Raw genomic sequence first — 27,613 nt, 5'->3', positions numbered from 1 at the left:
CTTTACTTAAGAATGAAACAGACACTTTTTGTCAAATAAAAACCTATTAGATTTTTTTTTTAGGGAAAATGTAATACTCCATAATAAGATTTATAACAAGCACTAGTTTTAATAACAATCTAACAAGCGAAGCAAAAAAAAAAAATATTAGGCATAATTATTTTAGCTAATAACAAAATCCTAATTTATGCAACTGACTAACAATTGCTCCTAAACCCTGGCCTGGGAAATAACTAACCACTAATTGACTAACATGCATGCTTCAACATTCTTCCATGAATAGCAATTAATTAAATAAAGATCATATAGGATAAGAAGCGCCCATTGAAATACCGCATTCATTTTGATCTTTGATGATTCTCATATAACCATTCTCTCCCCAAGATTCTCCCCATGAATTTTTGATCAACCAATAGTTAGTCCCATAGGTCTCGTCGAAACCGTACCCGATAATAGTAACAGCGTGATTCAGATCGTAATAGGAGGTTCCACACATCGGGTTGTAGTAAATTCCCCCGCTGTAGCTCTTAAAATCTGCAGACCTAGCGTCGATGCCAGCCGAGACAGGTTGTTGGGAAACGGCCTGCATTAGAGATATTTCGTTGTTTTGAGGAACATTTTGATAGCCATTAATTGTCACTGTATTGCCTCCAGCATTCCAAGCTTGGCACTGACCCTGATAGCCGTAGTATGCAGTGAATGGGTACTCATCTTCAGTTGTTATGCCTTGGTTTTGTTGGATGAATGTGTAAGCTTTCGAAACATCACCTCCACCACAACCGTCTTCTTGAACACAATCGATGAGTTCTTCCACTGATAGTGAGACTAATTGTCCAAATTTTATTCTATTTAGTCCTTCTACTGCCGCGACAGCCGAAAATGCCCAGCAAGCCTCTGTAATTATTAAGCATAATGAGTAAAAAGAAAATCAATTTTAAGAAAAAAAATATAGATAAGTATCGTATTGTTTAATTTCATACCACATTGGCCTTGGTACTTTATCCCTGTAACAGCTCCTTGTTCCCTCCAATCCATTGAAGGCGAGATGTCATAGTCGGTAAGGTTTTCATATCTGAATTCTGTTGTTATCGAACCATTGGATATGGAATGAAATTGCCTCTTATAACCCGTATGCGTGGCAATAAACTCCTCAGTAGTTAAATCACTGAAAGCATTAACGCCTAATGTGAACATTTTGTTTGATGAAGCATTATTACCATTAAATCTCTCTATATACTCGAGATTTTTCTTAAATATGTTGAAACGTTTCTCCTTTTCTATTTCATCTTTGTAAACGCGACCATGTTGAGTCATCCATTGCTCATGTCTCTTTCTTGTTGACAAGGCTTTGTGAAAGTCGAGGGGACGAGCTAAGACTTGGGATGCCCATAATCCCAAAGCAAGCATGAGAAAAGAAATGAAGTGGAAGTGATAATGATTTGAGAAAATCATTTAGCTTTAGAAGTATTGCTACTATTACTCTATTAGTGGAGTACGTTGTTATTGGTTAATTTGAGTGATATACAAAATGAATGGCTATTTTTGGGTGGAATACTATTTATCTTAATTTCAAAACTAACTATAATATCAAATTGAAAACAACTATCCCTCGAAGTAAAAAAAAAAAAAAAAAAAATGAGCTTTTAAAATATAATACGAAAGTAACTAGTTCCTATAAACAAGGTTTTTTTTATAAATTATTTTTTTAATTTCAAATTCTTTTCAATTTTTTTAAAAAAACAATGAGCTTTTAAAATATAATACGAAAGTAACTAGTTCCTCCGTCTTCAAATTAAATTAAATTCCTTATCAATTTTAAATTGGCACCCACATATATATGTTTCATTTTTATTCCTACTAGAAATCAAAATGTTGTGTGAATTACCTTTATTCCCAATATACTTCACACCTGGTTTTTTTGCATTGAAAAAAAAAAAAAAAAAAAAAAAAAAAAGAGAAACGGACGAACGTAATATTATACTACACTCATATAACATTGATTCACCTCTAGCGGAATTTATATTCTAATATAATGCACTCATACAAGATTTATTCATCGCTTAAAAAAAACTTCAACATAATTAAATACGGAGTATATGTATATCCAGAGGTGAAGTTACATCAGGGCTATTAGAGGCTCAGGCTCCATGTATAGCCTAACTTTACATCTCAACTAATTTCTTAGTTGGTCGCTATAGAAAATTAGAAATGAATCAAATGATCGATTTTTTTTTTTTTTTTTTTTTTTGAGGGGAAATGATCGAGTTAATATAACTTATAACAAATATTTGCCTTAATGTATGGCCTAACGGCCCTAACTCCACATCTAAAGTATACTTTGTTCCAATGAAAATAGTTTAACAAAATCTTGAAACAAATATCTATCTCACTGTATTAATCATTCAAATTTATTTGTGTTACTACTAAAAGAATTTACGTAGTACATATGATCGATCCAAGTGGCAACACTTAGCCAAATTTTATTCCAACCAAATGTTTATATCTAAGTCGATCTCTAATAATGGTTTTATGGTGAGTGATTGATCAATTAGATATAAAAAGCAACAATATATACTTGAGCCAAAAATTGCAAAATGTTTATATATGAAAATTTGGTACAAAATCTCTAAAATTTAAATTGCAAACATTATTTCTTTATTATACTTGGTTGTCGTTGAACCATTGAAACATGTAATGAAGTTGCCTCCGATAACAAGCTTGTATAAATGGGACTACAAACCCCTTAGTGTGTGGTTAAATAAACCTAAGCATTAATGACTAATGTAAACATTTTGTTTGATGATGTACATAGCATTGAATACAATTCCTAAAATGTAATTAAATTAAGAATTCATAACAAAATCACGCGCAGATCGATTTAATTTAGGATTATGTTTATCATTTTCCAACCATTAAAATTCTCTATATATTGAAGATTTTTTTGTTGAAAACTTTCCCATTCTTTCTCTAATCCTTTTAAATTAGGCTATATATGTTGAGACATCCAAATCTCTTGCCTCTCTGAGAAAGGTTTGTGAAAGGTTCAGAGAGCTAGTTAAGAACTAAGATGCCTAAATTTCAAAAGTTATGACGAAAAAGCAAATGAGTTGAAAAGGGATCATAATGTGATCAAACCATTTAACTTTAAAGAGTATAACTCCAACCAGCAGAGAGTATAATGAAATTGTCTCTTATTACCCGTATGCGTGGCAATAAACTCCTCAATAGTTAAATCAGTGAAAGCATTAACGCCTAATGTGAACATTTTGTTTGATGAAACATTAATACCATTAAATCTCTCTATATACTCAGAGTTTTCTTAAAATATGTTGAAACGTTTCTCCTTCTCAGTTTTATCGTTGTAAACGCGACCATGTTGAGTCATCCATTTCTTGTGTCTCTTTCTCATTGACAAGACATTGTGAAGGTTTAGGGGACTAGGTATGGTTTGAGATGCCCCTTTGTTGCGAGTAAATTGGACCGGAGGTAGTATGAAAATTTGGTATAAAATCTCTAACAAATTCCAAACAGTAAGTGTCTTTATGTCTTTGTTAAATTCATATCGTATTGTCAGTTTATCATATAACAATTCCTTTTTCTCACTGCTGTATTGAAAGTGCCCGGAATGTCATAACCAGGTAGGTTTTTATACCTAAACTTGGTTATTGTCGAACCATTAAGATTTGTAATGAAATTACATCATATAACTAGTTTTATTATATGAATGAGAGTATAAAGTTAAACATTGATGCCTATTGTAAACATTTTGTTTGATAAAACATTACCACTTAAATTCTCTATATATTCAAGATTTTTCAGTTGAAACCTTCTTTCTCATCTTACCCAACTATGTTGAGACATCCAAATCTCATGCCTCTCTCCGACAAAGCTTTGTGAAGGTTTATTTAGATGCTATTAAATACTCCCTCTGTCCCCTTTTGATAGTCTCTTATGGGCATTTTTCACGGGAATTAATAAACACAAATAAGAATAGTTAAAGTATATTGAAAAAGTAAATTGACATTGGGTATGCAAAAAAAGTAGAGAGAGAAAGTAATAAAAGTCAATGGGAAAACAAAATTTACATGGGAAATATAACTTTGCACAAGTATTGTTGCAAATTGGAGGGAATTTTAGTAAAAATTAATATTATTAGTTGTTGGTAAAAGCAAATGGGGTGAACATTTTGGGACTAAAATTTTCCCATAAGGGACTATCAAAAGGGGACGGAGGGAGTAATCTACTAAATTTGGTATAACTCCTACCAGCAGAGTATGTTGTATTTGGATGCTATTAAATAATATACTAAATGGCTTATTTTGGATGGCAATACATTTATCTTAATTTTAAACAAAACGATAACTATGATATCATCATGATATTCATTAAGATCCCAATTAAATTTATTTCATGTAATATTACCAAAACTCGCTAACTACCCTTCAAAATTGGTGTCATGACATTATCGCAAACAAAATATTATTGAAAAAAAATAGGTAAAAAACAATAATAAAAAGATAGGTACGCTACACAATTAAAATAAAATTAATCATATACTTCGTTCCTCTGTTGGTTTTACTTATTTCACATTAATTTTTGGCACTATCCACCCACTTCATTTAGACCATATATTGATATTGATACATAATGAGAGATATAGTTAATTAGATTAGGTCTTATCAATTAAAATTGTCTTGATTTAAATTAATAAATTATGTAGTATAATTCTTATAATTATGCCATAAAATATTAATAATCAAAGTTTATGCGTTGACAAACATACAAGTAAAGAGATTATCAAGGGTCCGTTAATAATCGCTGTTAAGTTTGTCTTACTTGGAAAAATGCATTGGGCTTTTATTTGTACTAATATTAATGAACATGCTTATGATAATATGAACATATACAAGTATATGATATCCAACAAACATACAAGTTAGAGTAGAACAGCTTAAAAAAATTCAGGAAATATTGTTACAAAATTTACATATTTTACAGATAAGAATATCCCATTTACAAATAATACATACAAGTACATTTCAAACAATTATACACTTGCAAGTTCCAACTTCAATTTCAAATTACATCACATCACAAGCCAATCAAAGAACTTCACCTACTGTTTTAGATAGACACTGAAAGCCATATAAATTACAATTGATTATCCATATTATACAAGTATACAACACAATATGATCAATCATGCACATTTTCACATAAATACATTTAAATTCCTAAATTGGGTAAGAAGGTTGCATAGCAATACCACAAAGACCTTCTTTAGCACCACCACCTCTCATAATCCTCATATATCCTTTCTCACCCCATTCTTTTCCCCATGAATTTTTCACCAACCAATACTTACTCCCATCTTTCTCCTCCACTCCATACCCTATCACCGCCACAGCGTGATCGAGCTCCGTCCCACACTCTCCCTTAAACACCCCACCGGCGTAGAACTGGAAGTCAAACCCTCCCCCCTCTATCCCCACTGATACCGGTTGATGAGCCACGGCTGCTAACAAGGCATCCTCGTTGTTTTCAGGAACATCCTCGTGCCCGTGGATAGAGACGGATTTTATGGCAGCTCGCTTTGCATCGCAGGTGCCGTCAGTGCCCTTGTAAGGGTATTTGGCCTCGGTAGTGAGGCCGCCGTGGCTCTTGATGAACTCAAAGGCGGTGTCTAGTAGACCGCCTTCACAACCCTCGTCGAATGATGTGTCGCAGTCGACGAGCTCTTGCTCGGAGAGGGAGACTAGTTTGCCTGTCTTGATTTGGTTTAAGCCTTCCATGGATGCTACTGCTGAGAATGCCCAACAACAACCTGTGGTATAATACAAAGTAACCAATGAGGCTATTCAGGTTGATTTTGATAGTTTTTGTTGTAATAATAATTGATTATTTGTTTTTTCAAGAGAAAAAAAAAGTCCTTGATACATCAAGTTTATATGCATGGACCTAGTCTATTATATACAAGTTTATTTTCCACCCATGCATAAATCCTAGGTTTTGTGTTTGTAATGTACTACCCTACTGTAATTAATGGTGCTTTAACATATTTTGTTTTAGCACTATTTACAAATTAATTTTGACTATCACTTATAATTTACATGCATGCATATAAAGAAAATTATAGTTCCCGTCAAAAAAAAAAAAAAAAATTATAGTTATGTACTCGTGTGGGGTCTTGCGAATTATTGTTAAATTAATCTTAGTAATATACTCCGTATTTATATAAAAAAAAAATTAAAAAAAAAAAAAAAAAAAAAAAAACACTCATGACTTTTACAAGTTACAACTGCACACATATGTATGTTTCTAGTTTCCAATTAGCAAAGGTTACAAAAATGGTAATAATATTTTTATGAAATAGAGGTAATAAGATTTGTTTTATTTTTTGGAATGTTGAGTTATCTAGTAAAAAGTTTATTTAAGTGACAATAATCCATATTCATAAGAGTAATGATTTACACAATAAGCATTCAATATTATTCCTAATATGTTAAAGTTTATGAATAATGCATGTCAAATTATGCGTCCACTATGCTTATTTTCAATTTTAAGCCACAACCCTCTAAAATTAGAGTCTTTTAATAATATGTACACATTTCTTAAAATAAATAAATAAAAATATGTACACGTGTTACCTAAACATTAAGTTACTGACTTTAGATACAAAAAAGACAAAATCATATTATGCAAAAATAAACTTATTTCTCCAATTATTATTGATGTATGAAATGAATGCAAAAAATTAAACTGGAAGGATTGAAGAAAGGCTAAATAATTCTTACCACAATCCTCTTGATTTTTTATAGGAGTAACAGCACCTTTTTTCCTCCAATCCATAGTTGATGAAACACTATTGGTTAAATTCTCATATTTAAATGATTTTGATTTTGACTTCAAATTAAAATGTTTGGACTGCCTTTTATAACCAGTACGAGAAGCTCTAAACTCCTCGTTAGTTAAGTCAGCAAAAGCATTAACACCTAGGGTAAACCCTCTATTCAATTTATTTGATGCTTCAATACGTTTAACATTTTCATTGAATATCTTAAATCGTTTTGATTTTTCAACGTCGTCTTTGTAGACACGTCCATGAAAATTCATCCATTTTTCGTGTTTCTCGATCATCGATGGCTCATTGTTGAGGAGCCGAGATGAGGCCAAGACAATCCCAAATGAGAAAATAAGGAAAAGTGTCAAACGAAATTGGCTTACAATAGCCATGAAATGATGAAAGTTTATGCTATTTTGGGAATAATATAGTGTGGAGTGAAAAGTTTAGTTGTTTGTTTGTTACATGATATGATTAATTTGGATGCATGGGATTATATATAAGCAAAGTTTGATGTGACGTATGGTATAAATCAGATTCCAATGAGTATCATGTTCATGCATGGTCACTTCTTCCTGATTAAATTGAGTCACATTCTATTATATTAAATATTTAATGTAATAATAAAAGTATATAATTATAGAATTTTTAATCTTCACACTTTAATCTATTCAACCGTTAAATTAGTACAGGTTCAATTTCTGTAGATTAAGTATACTATTCCCATGTTTTCACTTTTATTATACTCGTATCACATAGTAATCTTATCACATAGTAACATTGTCTATACTGATAAGGTCATGGCCTAATGACAAAAACTAAGAACTGGTGTAAAATAGGTTCGTTGTCGAATACCCTTCCCCCATTTGTAGTTTGTGTTTGCCCTTGCGGTTAATTTGCGAAAATAATAGGGATTGTCTTTAATGATTGATGAATTCACCAAAGATCGCTTCACTTACAACTTTAAGATGAGCATCTCAACTAACAAACTACTCGATTTTTTTTATACATATTCAAACTACTTTTGATTTTTTAGATTTATTACGGAGTATATAAGTAAAATTCAAATCCAATAATAAGATGGTTATTATAATAAGTTAGATCCAATCAACCTTGCCATCTAGGAATGACTTTGTCCTCTACATTTATTAGATTATTCTGGCTTTATTATACCTTAATTTTAGGGCTGAAGTAGAAGTATGAATATATCCGATTATCCGTCATATTAGTTTTTTTTTTTCATTAAAATATAAATAAAGTGTTAATAAATATTTGTATTCGTTGTTTCAAAAAAATATTTGTATTCGTATTTCTTTTGATTTGAGTAGAGTAAAAGATCATTTGACCAATTCTTTTTTTTTTTTTTTTTTTTTGGACTACATTTGACCTATTCTTTAAACAAAAAATTAGTAATAAGTCATGCAACATGTACAATTAATATTAAAATTTGTATATAATTAGAAAATTAACACATCTACAATCAAAAAAAATTTAATTTCAACAAATATACTCAAGCACAGTTCTAAATCCATTCCTTTAAAGGTGATGCTAGTAATTTTTTAATTGTCGTTCAAAATTACTATGAACTTACTGTAAATTTTATGGAAGCTGGAACATACTTTATTTTTGAAATTTAAATCTAGGTAGTTTGTTATTATATGCTCCATAATTAACGGTTAGTTATAACTCTTAGAAGAATAATTTGGTTGATTGGAACTTGTTAGTGTCTACGTAACTTGGGGAACATGCTGAATTAGACTTATCTGTTGATTCCATTTTGGTCAATCTTCACTCCATTATCATTAATTAATTACGACTATATTTTACGCTAATGTAGGACATGCTAACATACTAATTCCACTCATCTACGAATCTACGATTATTATTTACAATTACTAATTCCTTGTTGGACTCCTATAGTAGGCGGTCCAAATATGATAAGCGATAACATTTATGGACTCTCATAGTCGTAAGTCTTAATCAATGTCCATTTGAATGGCCTTTACATACTACAAGTCTTTTTAACTAGAAAATAAAGTTACATTGGTTCCTTCGATAATTCACATAAGCAGTTGTAAGGGTTACTAATAAGTGCATAGTACAAAGAGGTTAGGAATACAAATAAGTGCATAATGCTCGTGCATGTTAACTTTTGAAGATGATGTTCATTTGTGATTTTGTAATCTATGGCCCATTGGTGTGGATGTCATGTCATGTCGAGCTTGTGATGAGCTCATGTCAGTGACTCAGTGGGGTCATATCTATATCGTAATGGAGATGCCCTTGTAGTATTATTTAATGGGTGATAATAAATGCAAATTATCTTATATAAGGCGAAAGCATTAAATGTTACGAGCACATCAATGGTTTGCATTTGGAAATTTATGGCAAAACATGGGTTAATCAGTGTAATTAATGCTAAGTATCGTTACTTTGTTAGCCTTTAGCTTCTTATATATGAAGTAATATTAAATTAGTTTTATAAGTGCATGATAAAATCACACGTTAATTGATGTATATAATACTTAAATTAATCTTCTATTTTTGTTTAAGGGCATGCTTGGATTGGAGATAATATATTAATTAAGGAGGTAATAAAATTCAAACTTGAAAAAACATAAGTAATTAGAGGTGGAAAAGAGAGATGGAGGAATCATTACCCTCAAAATGAGGGTAATAGTTACACACCTCCCCCTAGTGCAAGTGCTAGGGGTGAGCAAATATTCCGGGTACCCGGAATTGGAATTGGAACTGGTTAGGAACTGGCGGGTCTGGAACTGAAATTGGACCCGGTCGTTCCAATTCCGGGTAGTAAATTAAGGACCCGGTTATAACCAATTCCGATTCCAATTCTCAACTTTTTGAAACCGGAACCGGTTGGGTACCCGGTTACCCAATATATTATAAACTAAATAAATTTTAAATAATTAAAATATGTTGAATGCATATAATTTGTTAAATAAAAAAGCATTGTTAATACCTAACATAAATACAAATAGCTTAATGCATACATAAATATAAGTATTAAACGCTAAAAATGAACCTAATTAAAATAAGAATTGTAATTTGTATTATATTTTAACAATTACATACATAAGTGGGTACCCGAAACCGGAACCGGTACCCGGTGGTTCCAATTCCAATTCCTAAATTTTAGGACCCGGTTAAACCAATTCCAATTCCGGTTCCGAATTTTAGGACCCGGTTCCAACCAATTCCAAGTCCGGGTCCTAAAATTTTGACCGGGTACCCGGTTTGCTCACCCCTAAGTGCAACTGTGTAACTATTACCCCCCGAAATAATGAGCCTCTTTTTTCACCTTATACCTTACCATCACTGTACTACATAATTATTTTTACAATGCAAGCACGCCATTACTATCTCCTCATTCCCTAGTTACTTTCATTTTGCTTAATTTGACTTTTATTACCTTATTAATATATTTCCCTCCATCCAAACATGCCCTAAGTGTTAGATTGGGACCTACCTTGGACCCTAAATTTATCATTAAAATTTTTGGTACGAGTTTAAATTTAGACTTGATCCAAATCTGATCCATTGTTAATATATATAAATCCAAATCATAAGAATTGCGTATGTCTTTCATTAGACTTGATCCAAATCTGATCTATTGCTTCCCTACAGACAACTTCGATAACTACCAATAGCCATTGAAAGTTAACTATAACAAGAGATAATTAAGGCTCCGTTCTCTTCACTTTAATTTTGCTGAACTGAAATTATTTTTACTGAACTGAAATTATTTTTGCTGAACTTAAATTATTTTTAATTAAATTAATTTTTACTAAACTGAAATTATTTTTGTTGAACTGAAATTATTTTTACTGATTTTCTATTATTATTCTTTTTTAAGAAAACTGAATTTTACTGAACTGAACTTATTTTTACAGAACTGAAATTATTTTTACTAAACTGAAATTATTTTTATTTAATATTATTTTCTTAAGATGAAGTGAACAGGGCCTAAGTTACAAGCTAATGTTCTCTTGGCAAAGAATCACCACACGCTACTTAATTGATGATTTTGCAATTTCACATTCATCATGTTATACACACAAACTAATTGATATAACCATTAAAATCATTAAATTTCATAAAAAAAAATCTATGAAGTTCGGAATTACAACCACAGAAGTCTGATTCCAAAGACAATTGTATTGACTTAAATTCGTGCAAGTTAAGGTAACGTGATCTTCATCAATTGGTGTCGTTTTAACTAATTGAAAGAATATACAATAATAATGATAATTTAAATACTTCTATTAAAGGTGTTTTCTTACGTAAAGTTGTTAATCTTGTCGTCGAATATGCTACTTAGCCGCAAGTACTCCTGATTGGCTAAATATGGAGAAAATGCTTTGTAAGATTCCATTACTTTAGAGAATCTTAGACTTTGGTAGTGATTAGTAAGGGATCTTTTGAATAGACTCGTCACTCATACTACATAGGTCCTATTTCATTCTAAGGCAAATCAAGAATTTATAAATTGGATATGCATGACAAATGTTATACAAACCAATCATGGGTCTCGACAGTTGGCTTAAACTTTTGGTTGAACTGGTTTTTCAACATGCTATCAGAGCCACTATAACATAAAGGTCACGGGTTCAAATATCACGTATCCTCTTTCTAAAGTGGAATATTTCCAAGCCAACGGACGGCACAAATTAAAGGTCACAAACTTAATTAATTTTAGATCAGTAAAAATAAATTCAATTTAGTAAAATTAAGTTAAGTTTAGTAAATAAAATTTTAGTTTGATAAAGATGATTTCATTTACATAAAAATCAATAGCTTTAAAAAAGAAATAAAATAAAGACAAATTAAAAATTTTAGGGCCTGTTCATATTTACTGAATTGAGCTGAACTGAACTGAACTGAACTGATTGGAGCTGAACTGAAATGAACTGATTGGAGCTGAACTGGACTGAATTAAGCTGAAATGAATATTTTATGAGAAAGGGAAATTAAGAGCTGAGCTGAACTGAACTGAACTGAACTGATTGGAGCTGAACTGAACTGAACTGATTGGAGCTGAACTGAACTAAACTGAAATTAAGTAAATATGAACAGGCCCTTAGTTCAATATAATTAATTTCGATTCAATAAAAATAATTTTAGTTCAACAAAAACAAAGTGAAGTGAACAAGCTATTGTTCATTTTTTATTTTTTTTAATACACAACGTAAAATATTTTTTTTAAGATATGCAAAATTATTCTAGTTGAGTGTATATGGAAAGAATATGATTGTCAAACTGGAAAGAATATATTATATGTTTTAGAGTGTTTTCTTAAAAATTTTGCAAAAAAATAAATAAATAAATAAAATAAATATAAAAGGAAAATAGCGTGTTTTTTTTTATTGTATGAATTTAAAAAAAAGGGTAGTCAAATAGCTAGGTTGGTTCTATTATAATAATATGGTAAATATATAATTTCATAAGAATGACGAATAGGAAAAAAAAAGGTGGCTTTGGAGAGAAATAATAACACCGGAAAGTGACACGTGTTATATCCTGTATATGTTTTAGTATTATGTTATTAATTATTGATTGAAGTGTACTTAACATGAGAAAATAATTTTGAAAAAAAGTTGTGTAAGTAGGTTGGTAGGAAAATGAAATACAGAGGAATAAAATATTGTGTAATTATAGAGATATAACACTATAATTGTGGAACCTTACCAAATAAGGCCCTGTTTGATTCACCTTAATTTTGCTGAACTGAAATTATTTTTACTAAACTGAACTTATTTTTACTGAACTGAACTTATTTTTACTGAACTGAACTTAGGGCCTGTTCTCATTGACTGAACTCAACTGAGCTGAACTGAACTGAACTGAACTGAATTGAACTCAGCTGAATTGAACTGAACTGAACTGAACTCAGCTGAACTGAACTGAACTGGACTGAACTGAACTGAAATGAATATTTTATAAGAGAAGGAAATTAGGAGCTGAACTGAACTGAACTGAATTGAGCTGAACTGAACTGAACTGGACTGAACTGAACTCAGCTGAACTGAACTGAACTGAATTGAATTTCAACGTAAGAGAACATGCCCTTAATTTTACTGAACTGAAATTATTTTTACTGAACTTAAATTATTTTTACTGAACTGAAATTATTTTTACTGAACTGAAATTATTTTTACTGATTTTCTATTATAATTCTTCTTTAAGAAAACTGAATTTTACTGAACTGAACTGAACTTATTTTTACTGAACTGAAATTAATTTTACTGAACTGAACTTATTTTTACTGAACTGAAATTATTTTTACTTAATATTATTTTTTTAAGGTGAATCAAACAGGGCCTAAATAAGTGTTGCTAACAAATCAGGGTAAAGAGTAAATGGAATGGCTTGTATTTTCCCATTCATAACAATCGGCCACATTACAATATATATAGACAATAGGAATACCTAACCCTAATATTCCTAAATATCTTAACTTCCTAAACTCTATCACAATATCTTACGTGTATCTTTTCACAATAATATCTCATATGATATTATTCTCATAATATCATATCACAATATATGTTCTTATCACAATAGTTGCAATTTTTTTTTTTTTTTTTTTTTTTTTTTTGTGTTTAGAGAGCCATGAGGGCGGAGGTGAGAATCGGTCTCATGATCTCCTGGAATCAGAAGGGAGCTCTTACCACTTGAGCTATCCCTCACTCTCAATAGTTGCAATAATTATAAACGTTTGCGACTTTTATGAAATGGAGGGAGTCGTAGATATGATGAAAAAATAAATACTTTTTTTATTATGTTCTTAATGATATTTTTAGTTAAACTTATTTTTTAAGGAAAATTTGTAATTATTAATCCCAACTTTGGGCGATTTCTTTTCATTAATCCCAACTATCGATCATTTTTAAATAATCCCAACTTAGGGGGGCGTCTTCTTTTATCAGGCCAAAACCGGTCAACGAAAGTCAATCACCTGCTATACCAGGTTATTGGACACGTGTCAACACTTAATTTGTCAAAAGAAAAAAAATCAAAGTTTAAAAAAAAAATCAAAAAATGAAAAAAAAAACCTCCCTTCGCACACAGCCCCACCACCTCCTCCCTAGTAGCCACCCAAAACCACCATCTCTCTCCCGAACCCCACCGAAAACCACCGAAACCTAGCCGAAAACCACCAAACCCCACCGAAAACCCCCACGCAACCACTAAAAGCCCCCACGTAACCACTGAAAGCCCAAGTTCTTAGCCCCCGAAACCCCAAAACGCAGCCACCGAAAACGAGACATTGAGGGAGGGGGAATCTGCGGCGAAAACGAGAAACAGAGGGAGGGGGAGGGGGAATCAGCGGCGAAAGGGGGTCGAGGTTTGCGCGAGATGGTTGTAATGGGGGTCGGGGAATCGCGCTACTGGTGGTAATGGGGGTCGACGTTCGCGCGAGATGGTGGTTGTAGGGGTCGCGATTGGTGCGGGTGGTGGTTTTGGTGGTTGTTGTGATTCCGGTGGGTGGTTGAGGGGTATTGGCTGGTGGCCGTGGTGGGTGGTTGAGGGGTATTGGCTGGGTTTTCTTTTTTTTTTTTTTTCTTTTTTTTGGTTTTTTTTTAATTTTTTTTGTTTTAAATTTCTAACTTTTTTTACCAATGAAATTGCGACATGTGGTATTTAAGGAAAAAAATAAAAAAAAATAACCTGTTAAACAGGTCACCGGTCATTTGACCTGATAAAAGAAGACGCCCCCCAAAGTTTGGATTATTTAAAAATAATCGAAAGTTGAGATTAATGTAAAGAAATCGCCCAAAGTTGGGATTAATAATTACAAATTTTCCTTTTTTTAATTCATTATTTATAATGATAAATAATGAAACTTATCATATTTTTAAAAAAAAAATTTAAAAATTTTAAAAAAAAAATCATGCATGTCAGGCCAAATTCTTTGCCCAGTTCAATTTAATTCAACTCAATTTTATCAGTTTAATTCAATTCCAAAGAACATTGCCTAATTACATAATACAAGTTACCAAGAGCGTACACAGGTTTTTCAATATGAGTATCAAAATCTATAACTCAAATACTACCTCCGTTAAATGTTTTCTGCAACTTTGGGAGGGTTTGCGGTTCATGATGCAAAATTTGATAATGATGATTAATGTATTTTAGGGGCATGTAATTAATTAGGTGGATAGAGATTATTTGGATATTTAATCAACCACCCACTACCACCCCAAGACCAGCCACCACCACCCACTGCCACCACCAAGACCAGCCAACAGTCCAACACCGCCTTCATCCACACCACCACCGCGACACCGCCTTCACCTACACCACTGCCGCCTTCAACGCCGCCTTCACCACCACTACTACCAACCCACGATACCACCATGAAACCCCCACCATTTTAGATCCGACGAATTCCACCACCACCACCACCACCATTCTCACGAAACCCCATAAACCACCACCAGCCCCACGAAACCACCATGAAACCCCCACGAAACCACTACCAACTCATAGATCCGACGGAAACCACCACCACCATTCTCACGAAACCCCCCACAAAACCCCACAAAACCCCCCATGAAACCCCCACGAAACCACGAAAACCCCACGAAACTCCCACAAAACCCCCCAAAAAACCACCATCAGCCCCAAGAAACCACCACCATCACCATTCTTATGAAAGCCCGCATAGATCCGACGGAAACCCACTACGAAATCATCACCAACAATTCAACAAACCCATCACAATTCAATTTCTTGAAAGTTGAAGAGAGAGAAAGAAAAAGAGAGATAATGATATGGAAAGAGGAGAGAGAAAATATGGGGGAAGATGAAGATGAAGATGAAGATGAAGGTGGTTTTGGGATACTTGAGTTGAAGATGAAGAGTTGATAAATTAGATTGGGTTGGTTGGGGTAATAATTGGGTGAGAAATTAGTGATTAATTAAATCTGATTATAGTAGGTAAATTGTGTTTTAATTTTTTAAATGAGGGTAAAATTGACATTTGACTTGTATTTTTTTACTAAAAGAGGAAAGAAATTTTTTTGTTGCACATAATGTTTAGCGGACTAAAATAGTAAAAGTTGCAGATAACATTTAACAGAGGTAGTAGCATTGTTGTAATTTTTTCAGTCTTTTGGTTTTTCTTAGATAAACATTTCGTCTTCTTTGTCCTTCTTCCTTCTTTCTAACTTCTTCCTTCTTCATCCCTTCGTCCTTCATCCTTCTCCCTCCTCCTTCATATCTTGCTCAACACCAATGGCGTATACGAGCCATTAGCACATCAAACCCAACACCATCAACACCACAATAAACTTACAAACCTTAACCACAAGTCCACAACACCACCATTTCAACGATGAAACAACGAAAACCCTAAGAAAAATATACAAATTAATTAAGGGAATGTTTAACCCTAAAGGGAAGGTATTTATCATTCGCTTGTGATGAGCTTCCCATCCTCCATTGATATCCAGCCTCGAGCTCCATTGTTGTAGAGTAGAGGATTCCTCAACTTCCATTGTCGAGATCGAAGAGAGATCAGAGTGGTTCATCGAAATTGAAACTCCACCAAACTATCATTTTCATGTTTATTTAATTACCAGACTTCACGATTTTACCCCCAACTAAAGTAGCGAAAAGACAAGAGTGCCCCTTTAAGTAACTTCTAATGTTACTCATATTGAATAACTTGGATTTTCTCGGTACCAAAATAAAAAAAACTAGTGTATCATTCGGGCGTTGCCCAGGATGTTACTTTGAGTAATTTTTTTTTTAATAAAGTGTTGAAGTATTAATAATTTGGAATGTAATGTTAAATATTGAAGAAATTATAAAGAGAGTAATATGTTGCCTCTTTTTTTTTTGAATAATACGTTTCTCTTTGTTTTTTAGTTTGGATGTAATTTTGTATTCTACAATTAAATACATTTATGTGTAATAATAGAACATAAATTATTGGTAGTTAAGATTGCAAGACATGTGGTATTAATTCTATGAGGTTAGGAGTTCAAATCTCTTTAAATGCGTTTTTTAGTTAACTTGAGTAGTGATGTGGCACATGTGGGCATGTGGCACATAAACGTTTTGAGGAACACCTTTTATAGGAAAATGATAAACATAACCCTAAGGGCTTTGAATAAGAAATTTAAAAAGGACATATTTAGGATAAAGTAACATTAATTAAATCGGGTTGCGCTTGATTTTGTCATAAATTCTCAACTTAATTCCATTTTAGAAAGTATATATCAAATTCTTATGTATAGCAGCCCTAAGGGGTACATGTATCATTACCCTTCCATATAAGGATCTTGCTAACGAGCGCCCCGGGGCGTTAGATAAGTAATAATTATATTGGTTGAAAGAGTATTAAGTTAGGAATGCATGACAAAATCATGCGTTGTTCGGTGTAATTAATGTTAGTTTTACTCTAGTATTTTCACTTTTAATTCTCTAATCTATTGACCCGGGGCCGCTCATTAGTTTTTGCCTTAATATAATCTATATGTAAAAGAAAGATGGTAGAGTTAATAGCTTATTTAAAAGTAATGAATGTGAGAGGAAATATATAATAATAATAATAATAATAATAATAATAATAATAATAATAATAATAATAAGTAGTAGTGGTTTTGGGTGGAGATCATGAGAGGAGAGAGATATAAATCATATACGGAGTACTCGTAATATTTAAATGTACCTTTTGTTAAAAAAGAAAGTGTACTTTCTCCGTGTTTTTTTTAAGTGACACAGTTTGACCGACATAGAGTTTTAGGAGATTTTATTGACTTTAATAAAATAAGATGTCAGTGGGGTAGGTTGGAGGAGTGAGAAATGATAAAGTAAAAAAATGTGAGAGGAAGTGGGGACTGTGAAAGTAGTGAGAAATGATAAAGTAAGAGATAGTGGGTTGAAGATATATTATTAAAATGTAAGAAATTTCTAAAAGAGAAAGTGTGTCACTTAAAAAAAAAACACGGCCGGAAATGGAAAGTGTGTCACTTAAAAAAACACGGAGGGAGTAACACTTATTAAAATACGGTTGGATTTAGTAAGTGTAATATTTATTAAAACACGGAAGTAGTACTCCGTATTATGACTATTATAGTATTACATATAGATTATAGTACTTCCTCCGTCCCCTTTTGATAGTCCCTTATGGGCATTTTTCATGGGAATTAATAAACATAGTTTAAGTACAATGAAAAAGTAAATTGACATTGGGTATGCAAAAAGTAGAGAGAGAGTCAAAAAAGTACATGGGAAAACAAAATTTACATGGGAAATTTAAATTAGCACAAATATTGTTGCAAATTGGAGGGAATTTTGGTAAAAAATTAATATTAGTGGTTGTTGAAAAAAGCAAACGGAGTGAACATTTTGGAACTAAAATTTGCCCATAAGGGACTATCAAAAGGGAACGGAGAGACTGTTAAGGCAATTGTTAACCCACATTTCCGCAAAGGCCCAAACCTTCCTCTCTCTTGGTGGCCTCTCCACCGTCCACACGACCACACCCACTTCTTAGTTCTTACCACCCGTTAGCTTCAGTTGGGTCTACGCCAGAACCTTCTACAAAAGCTGTAAGTCAGTAAATGTTTTCTCCCTTATTTATATCTTTAATTTCTGTATTTATGAGATCAATTTAATCTTTTTTCATGTACTATTAAGCTTTGAATTTGTGCTAGTTTTTTGTGTTTGTTTGATTTTGGATGATTTGGCAATTGGAAATTAGAAATGGGGTTTTCATAAATGTTGAGGAACATATGATTGAGCAAATTTGAGGTGGGGTTGCCAAATTATTGGGTAATTGTGTTTGTAATTTGTGGAATTGGAATCGAGAGCCGAGTAACTTTGCTTAGACTTCGATTTTCTGGGGTATGATGATGCCATTTTGGTTTTAGGGGTTTGAATTATCTCTAAATCCCTCTTAGCTAACTTAGTTTTGGAGTTGAACTTTCATAAAGCTACTCTTGCTTACTGCTTAGTTGCCTTGATTACTGGTAGTTGATTTCAACTTTCTTACGGATGCGAAGATTGTAGTTACCCACAATTAATGGAATGGCCAATTTGGATTAGTTTAGTGTGCTTATATATTAATGCTGAAACTGCATTTTCTTGAATGGCTTGTATAAACATTTAGTTGTTTAGAGTGTATTGGCATGGAAAATCAATTGTTGAATGATGGTTTAGATACTTATAAGCAACTCCAATGGTTGTAGCTAGGGACTTGTTTGCAATTTTAAATAATCTCTAGCTACTAACTTGACCATTGGAGCAAAAATATGCAATTAGCTTAGTCTAGCAAATTAGCTTTGCTAAGCTAATTTGCTTGAAAAAAACTTGCCAAATAGAAAATACTAAAAGTTAATTAGTAATTAAGATAAAAATAATAAGCTAATAGCTAGCCATTGGGGCTCAAACTAGCTACAGAGATAATTAGCTTGAAAGCTTATGTGGCATGACAAGCTAATTGTGCTTGCCATTGAAGTTGCTCTAATACATATGTATTTGTTTTAGGGAGTTATATTCAAACAGTATTAAATAAGGTCAAATGCAATAGGAATTTTATAACCTTGGCACAAAGTGTAGGCATGATGCACGCACAACATGCTGTGGATAATACACGCGTAATATTTCTGGTGAAAAATGAGCTGCTGTGAACCTTTTGTATCTCCTTTATGATATTTTAAAAATGTCTTACCCTTATCGCATTAGCACATTTCTTATACACTGTATACACACGGTTGTAAATTGGTTCCATTATATGTGCAATTGTGAACACAACAAGAATGTTTTTTTAAAAATGTATAGAATGTGATGAAATAAAAGCCATTTCAAATGAATATTTATTTATTTATTTATTATTCTTTTTATAATTCTATTACTAGGAGAGAAAACCATGAACTCAAGAAGTTCCATAAACATGAACAACATGAAGGCATGAAATCCTATCCCTAGTCCTACTGTGGAAACACAATAGCTTACCCCCGGCCTAGCCAAAGAAAACTCCCGATAGCCCTTAAAAGGGAGCAGACCAGTAGACCACCCACCATGCTCTGTTGACTGATATGAGCACTCTCAGATTCTCAATTCTAGTCCATAAAGGCCAATCCCAAAAGTTAATGCTAGTATACTACCTATGTCACTAGATACAACTTAGGCCTAAACTAAGTTTAAAAAAGCTTAACTAAAGAAACAAAGAAACCAGACCTAACTATCTACTAAGATAAAAGGATAAAAAATAGGGAGAAAAAAAAATCAGACCTAACTAATTACACGAGGCCATTGGTTTTGTCCCTGCGTCAAAGATAGAGAGAAGAGGCAGGGAGTCATTTGACTTCTGTAACCATGGGCACCTTAAAGGAGGGATCCTGCTTGCAAGAAGCCGTGCTGCTTTGAAATAGCTGCTGCAGTTTGCTGTCTATTTAATTTTCAGTATAAACCCTTATTTGAAATGAAACATTAGTTCGTTTTTGAGATTGCCATTGATTTTCATTTCAATCATTAATGTTGTATTTTAATTCTTGGTACAGGCATTCTATACTTGTGGTAATCTATACTTGTGGTCATCTGAATGAGTTAGTTGCATATCAATTCCAGTTTCTTACCAAGTATTAACCTATTTATGATTTTGAACTTTGCATTTTGTTTTTAATTCAATCACATTGATAAATGATAATTCACTGGCTTTGCTTTATTTTTTTGGTTGTCTGTTTTTGGACTAATTTGAGCAACAGTACTCATTGAGTCATTGGTGATGAGTGTAGTAATAACAGTTGCTTATGACTCATATGAGTAGCAATTTTAGGCGGCCTTTTTTTTTGTCTATTTGTTTGCTTGCATGATGCTACTCAGGTTATAGGCATTGTCTTTGTTAATTTTGCAACTTGCGTTGAGCTTTTTTTGCTTTGAGCTAAAGGATGGTGCTGTATAAAGTTCAGATAGCTCTTGTTTTCCGTATTCTTTTATTGTCACAATAATGGAGCTTAATACTCAAGGGTGTAAGATTTCTTGTTATGTGGATGAAGCTTTCTTGATGAGTGTTCCTTAATTGTTGTTTTTCCTCTTGTGTGTGGATAACGTTTATTTTTTTTGACACAATAACACCAATACTTTGGACAACTATTGAATGTATGATGGCAGGGTAGTGGTCTGTTTTATCTACTCTTGTAGATAAACTTGGTAAGTTCCATGTTATAATTCATTTCATCAATAGTCATTTGCTGAATTTACTTATCAGAAGCAATGGTTTTGCTTCTTACAGAGAAGAACTACTATGTGAAAATGATTGCTAGCTGTTTGCAACTTTATTTTCTCTAGCAGCCTTATTTTTGCAAAGAATGTGATATTTGGTAAGCGTCTTCTAATATAACGAGGAAGTCAAGAAGTAAGAACTATATGTTTATATCTTAAGGAAAGCGGAAATGTTAAGTTTCTTTTGTGACTAGCACTAACAGAGATACTTATTTGTTTATGACAGGAGTGTAATACTGTTACATCAATGTTTGCTCTTCCATCTTGCCATTTTTCTCACATATTTTGTCAGTCTAACTTTGCTAATATGTTTGCAGGTAAAAGTAAATTTACTTTTGACGGGTCAACTACAAAGATTTTTAGTATGAGGAATACATTTCACCTGCTGCTGGAAATAATGTTCTTCCTTGTGCATGCCACATTCAACTTCATGGTTGTCTCCTAGAGAGTGGTTTATCTTCTGGATTGCGCCCTTTTGACCTTGGAACGTTAAGTGGAAAACTGGAAACAAAATATCACACATACTGGGTGCAACAAATTAGTTGCTGAAATTGGAAACTCTAGGAAGAGCATCAAAAACATTTGAAACTGGGAAAAGACTGATGTTTCAACCTTTTCTCACATCTCTAAAGGAATGCATTAGTCATGGTGATCTCGGTAAAGCATTTAGAGCCTTCTCTTTAATCCAGGTTCATTTCACTGCTTCTGCTGCACAGTATCAAATCGTAGAGCCAATATATTCCCTACTTATAGCTTGTTCAAAACACAAGTCGCTTCAACAGGGTAGGCAGCTCCACTCCCAGATCATATGTTTGGGTCTTGATCAACATTGTCTATTACTGCCTAAGCTTGTCACTTTATACGCAACGTTTAATCTATTGCCTGAGGCACATTTGATAGCTGAAAAATCTAGTATTTTGGATCCTTTGGTTTGGAATATCCTTATATCTGCATATGTAAGAAATGGATTCTCAAATAAAGCTCTGTGTACTTACAGACAAATGTTGATTTTTGGGATCAGACCGGATGAATTTACTTATCCATCTGTGCTAAAGGCATGTGGTGAACAATTAGATCTTGGTTTTGGTAAGGAAGTCCATAGCTCCATTCTGGTCAGCAATTATGGGGAGTCAATTTGTGTTCAAAATGCATTGATCTCCATGTATGGTAAATGTGGCGATGTTGGCGTTGCTCGTGTCCTGTTCGATAACTTGCCCAATAAGGATGGATATTCATGGAATTCTATGATATCTGGATATGCTTCCAAGGGTATGTGGGAAGAAGCGTCTGTGCTGTTTGAGAAGATGCGGCTTGAGGGTGTTGAATTGAACATCATAACATGGAACACCATAATTGGTGGGTGTCTGCGAACTGGAAACTATGTTAGAGCACTTGATTTGATTTCTCAAATGAGAAGTTGTGCTGTTAAGTTGGATGCTGTTTCAATGGCCAGTGGGTTGAGCGCTTGCTCTCACATAGGAGCTATAAAAGCAGGGAAAGAGATGCATGCTTTTACTATCCGTGGGGGTTGTGCTAATTTTCTAAATGTTCAGAATGCATTAATTACCATGTATGCCTGGTGTCAAGACCACAGACATGCACATATTATATTTCAACAGATGGAAGAAAAGGATATAATTTCTTGGAATTCAATAATCTCAGGTTATGCACATTATGGAAAATATGAAGAAGCCTCCTTTCTCTTTAGGAATATGTTGCTTTGTGGCTTCAGACCAAATTATGTTACTGTAGCCAGCATTCTTCCCTTAAGTGCTCGAGAAGCTAATCTGCAACATGGAAAAGAACTCCACTGCTTCATCATCAAGCGTCAAGATTTCAGTGAGTATTTGCTATTATGGAATGCCTTGGTGGAGATTTATGCAAGAACATCAAGGATTTCAGAGGCTCAAACAGTGTTTAACTTTTTGACTAGGAAAGATATTGTTACATATACTTCTTTAATAACTGGCTATGGTATTCGAGGAGAGGGAGAAGTTGCATTGAAACTATTTGAAGAGATGAATAATTCTGGAATCAAACCTGATCTAATTAGTTTGGTTGCAGTTTTGTCAGCATGTAGCCACTCTGGTCTTGTGATTCAGGGTCAATTGCTGTTTGAAAAAATGTGGAGTGTGTATGGCATAAGACCCTGTTTGGAACACTATGCATGCATGGTAGACCTTTTTGGTAGGGCTGGGTTGCTTAAGAAAGCAGAAGAGATAATTAGAAAAATGCCTTTTGAACCAAGTGCTGATATGTGGGCTACTCTAGTCGGGGCATGTCAAATCCATCGGAACATAGATTTAGGAGAGTGGGCAGCTGAGAAACTGTTGGCTCTGAGGCCCAAAAATCCAGGGTACTATGTGTTAATTGCTAATATGTACGCTGCTGCTGGTTGTTGGGACAAGCTGGCAAGAGTTCGAACATATATGAGGGACTTAGGGTTGCTTAAGTCCCCAGGTTGTGCTTGGGTTGATTTAGGAAGTGGTTTCGAGCCTTTCTTGGTAGGGGATTCATCCATGGAACTATCACATGAGATATATCCCATACTGGAAGGATTAACTGAGAACATGAAAGATGCAGGATATGTTGATGTGTTTGTTATAGATTATGAGGGTTTTGAGGAGTAAGGTGGAAGTATTACTAGTGTTAAAATTTACCAATCAGTTGTCATATTGATGGAGCTATCCGGTGCTCAAGCTGGGGAAACAAATTATCATTGTGGTAATTGCTTTTTATCAGTAATCTCTGTATGGGACAACTTTAACTAAATGTATCCCATAGTCCCATCCTTTGTGCTTTGACTTTTGTTAGAGACAATTTAAACGGGCTTTAGTATGTTCATAACCTGGTTCACAATGATATTTTGCAGTCGCACAGAAGACATTCAATAAAAGTTGCATCAGAGATGGATTGCAATACTTCATTCTTTGACAGGTTGGTGAATTGCCTAGCTTTTCCCAGTTGATGGTTTGTCATTCTACCCTTGAAATATTTGTCCTAAGAATAATTAATAGCTATCTCAACTATAGTCGGATACCAAAATTAATCCTTATTTGTGTTATTCCCCAATAGTCAGTGTCTGCAATGAAGTGATATTAGGGGATCGGGGCATTTTAGACAAAATCCTTATAATTAATTAACTAGTAATGGGAAGCTTAGGAAGTAAGTTAGAGAAGAAATGCTATAAATAAGAGAAGATTAGGGAAGAGATCAGTAGGTTGAATATTGTTGGATGTTTGGGTTAGCTTTAGAGAGCTAAATTGGGAGAGAATCCACCTTTAGGAAGTGGAATTATCGTACAATAGTGCTACGTGCTGTAATTCAGTTAATTATTGAAAAGTTATCTTCTTATTTTCTGCCATGTATTGATGCTTAAGCTAAGTTAATTTATAGCAGTGTCTTCTCAGAATGATCTGGTGCTTGAACTGGTTTAGAAGTAAGTTGGCCACATGGCACATTATTATTGGCTCCCTATATTATGCTTCTAAAAAATTTAGTCTTCCCTCATGGAATTCCCATCTCTCCTCCCCACTTCCCCTGTCCCCTTCTCATTTCCTGGCAACCATCCTTCCCTGGAAAAATTATCGTCCAATTATTACTGTCCTTACCTGACCTTCCATTTATGCGCCACTGCCTACCACCTCCTTCCCCTTTAATTATCTGTTCTGAGCTCGTGTGAACAAAATTGATCGTCAATCCCTTTCTACTTAGATTTGAGTGCCGCCCCTAGCCAATTATTTGGTTTTTTTATCCTCAATTTTTATTTATATTTTCTTTCTTTCTCTTCTCATCGAACATCATTGAAGACTATTATGCCCCAACCGTATTTCCAAATTAAATTATCTTAAAATTGACTTCAAATTCCATTGGTTGTGTTCAAAAACTCGATTATATTATAAAACTAAAAACAACTGTATTGGATAGGGTATATGGGTTTCTTTGTACAGAAAGAATAACATTTTTTTAAAAAAAATATTATTTGTGATGATATATTCCATAAAACTAAAAAAATCTTGAACCAGTGCAGCATCTCTTCATGACATGTATGTATACTTTTGATAGAAATATGTAGCTCTCTGTTGACCTGAGTTAGCTGCAAAGCTAAGGTTTGTTAATGTTTTTGTTAACAGTACCTGTTATATGTCCTGTGATTCCCATTATGTTCTTAAAGCCTTGCTGATTTTTTCTGTTTTACTGGTTAATAGAACCTTTCTTTCTCAAATATCAGCAGAAATGATAGGCAAATTGTTGTCAGCAAATGTGGTATATCCTGGAGCAGCGCCAACGCCAAAGTTCTTTGTCCTAGTAATGCTGCAGGGTTAGCTCCCTGGACCGCGGGAGAAGATGTGGTGCCAGTCCTGTTTGATAAAATCAATGGCCTATGCTCACGATGGGTCTGCAGATGCTTCCGAGGGGTTTTTCTACCACTACTCCACCCAGGCTGAAGAACACATCTAAAGTCCCAATACGGCATGGGTGGTATGTATGTCAACTGACATGTGTTATAACACACTTGAAGTTTTTTACAGCTATACTCCCAATGACAAGTATTTATCTGAGATTTTTATGTTGGAGATTTTTTTTAAGTTGGATTGAAAATTGCCAAGGACTCTACGTATCTACGTTACACTTCAGAAACTGCTTGGTAGCTCTATTTTCAGTTACAGGGTTCTTTGCTGCAGAAGGGACACAGAGAAGCAGGAACAGCACTTCAAACTGAAGCAACAGCACTACAAACTGATGCAACATGCTTTAAAGCAATATCGAGTAAGGATGAACTTGAAAGGCTACAAGTAATCGAGGACTCCACAAATATTGTAGCCGGCTTCCATAACATGATAAAGACATCAATTGACATCACAAATACACTTAACCAAGATCAGAGAAGAGGCAAAAAATAGGGAAAGTTGTATCCTGATCAAAGTAGCCTCACCCCTTGCCATTCAAGATGCTCTTATAAACTCAGAGAGTATATTTCAAATACACCTTTGAGTTGGAAGCCTTTTAACAACTCCACCACCACGCTGCTAGGAGGCTGAACACTTTAACTTGCTTAACATTTTCGTGTCTGACGCATGATCTAGATACATGATACTTGGCAGATATTAAGTTGATACAAAAATTGATTGATCACTTAAATAAAAAATCATATTAATAATATCTATAACTTATACTAAAGTAGCAACCGCAGATGTCATCTTTTTCCAAAGTTGTATATGTGGCGCTATCTTATGAAAAGATTTCCCGCTCAAATGCTTTTTGCTCTTTTTTTTTTTTTCGAAACAAAAAGATTATTAATTTTAAATAGATAATTACTATTTTTTAGGTAATCAATTTAAAATAGGAGTCTATTATTTTGCTAATTTATTTAGATAATCTATTACTAATTAGAAGGATCTTGCTAGCGAATTTATTTTTCCGGCGAGGTGGGGGTGGGGGTGTGGTGTTTTCCGGGAAAGGGTATGGGGCTGGGTTTGGTTTTTTTTTAATTTTTGTTTTAATTTTTGTTTTATTTTTTTTATTTTTTTTGGACCTATCACGTGTTGACACGTGGTTAGGTAACTTGCTACATCAGGTTGGATGGGTGCATCAAAATTAATACCCCTAAAGTTGGGAGTGATAGATAATAAACGAAAGTTGGGATTAATTTCGACGGATGAGGCAAAGTTCAGATTAATTGGAGCAATTTTTCCTATTTACATTAGGTATGCAAAAAAGTAGAAATAAAAAGTAATAAAAGTACATGAAAAAATAAAATTAACATAGTAAAGATTAATTTGCACAAATATTGTTGTAACTTGGAGGGAATTTTTGTAAAATTTTAATATATATAGTACTTGAAAAAAGCAAATGAGACTATCATTTTGGAACTAAAAATTGGCCTTAAAATACTATCAATAAGGGACGGAGGGAGTACTTTGTAGTATTTTTATTTAGATTTTTTTATTATTTTTACTTAGTAAAATTAATTAATTGTGTTAGTTACATTTGAATTAGAATTTAAAATTTTTAAAAATTATTTAATAAATCTCGCCAATAATGTTTTGACATGTGGCACATTAACCGGTTATTAACCCATATAGCCTTAATTACTTTAACTATTATTGAATATTGATAACTAAAATAGATTATAAAAAGTCGATTGAAAAAAAAGAAACGTATTAGATATCCAAATTTCAAAAACAAATTAAAAACACGAGTTAGACCCCTACCGATTAGAGAAACCGATTAAATTTATCTATAAATAAATACAGTACCTATATGAGTTAAGCATATAATATTAGGGTTTTAAGTTTTTACACACTTTTCGCCATTTTACTATGTTAATTTTACTGATAGTTTACATACATTTTTCGTATTCCGGCTAATAAAAAATTAATGACAGATAGCAAAAGGGTATATCCTATGCAACAATTCGGCAAATGAATGGAAAAAATTTTACAAGGGTGGCAACGATGGAAACACCGCTTCCCTTCACGGTGTGCAACCTTATAGGTTGAATAAGAAAATGCT

General features: G+C 33.4%; 1 protein-coding gene and 2 pseudogenes across 3 annotated transcripts; 1 reads left to right on the top strand and 2 right to left on the bottom strand.

Annotated features, from left to right (window-relative positions):
* Nucleotides 1-301: 301 nt before the first annotated feature.
* Nucleotides 302-1,407, bottom strand: LOC145612630 (senescence-specific cysteine protease SAG12 pseudogene; annotated as a pseudogene).
* Nucleotides 1,408-5,234: 3,827 nt separating this feature from the next.
* Nucleotides 5,235-7,233, bottom strand: LOC145611715 (senescence-specific cysteine protease SAG12-like). The gene is made up of 2 exons (XM_081667068.1): nucleotides 6,795-7,233; nucleotides 5,235-5,824 (listed from the first exon to the last, which is right to left on the bottom strand). Exons 1-2 carry the CDS (start codon nucleotides 7,231-7,233, stop codon nucleotides 5,235-5,237), a joined length of 1,029 nt encoding a protein of 342 aa, XP_081523194.1.
* Nucleotides 7,234-18,306: 11,073 nt separating this feature from the next.
* Nucleotides 18,307-26,286, top strand: LOC145611714 (pentatricopeptide repeat-containing protein At1g71490 pseudogene; annotated as a pseudogene). 2 transcript variants are annotated; one of them, XR_014106438.1, is made up of 4 exons: nucleotides 18,307-18,423; nucleotides 21,415-23,821; nucleotides 23,970-24,034; nucleotides 25,332-26,286. The product of XR_014106438.1 is annotated as a pentatricopeptide repeat-containing protein At1g71490 pseudogene, transcript variant X1 (transcript). The 2 variants fall into 2 exon arrangements; XR_014106439.1 differs by having other exon boundaries at nucleotides 25,329-26,286.
* The last annotated feature ends 1,327 nt before the right edge of the window (nucleotides 26,287-27,613 follow it).

Source organism: Chenopodium album, chromosome 24 (genome assembly GCF_948465745.1).
Source record: "Chenopodium album chromosome 24, dcCheAlbu1.1, whole genome shotgun sequence".
NCBI classification, from domain to species: domain Eukaryota; kingdom Viridiplantae; phylum Streptophyta; class Magnoliopsida; order Caryophyllales; family Amaranthaceae; genus Chenopodium; species Chenopodium album.
This window is presented reverse-complemented; position numbering and strand designations above follow the sequence as displayed.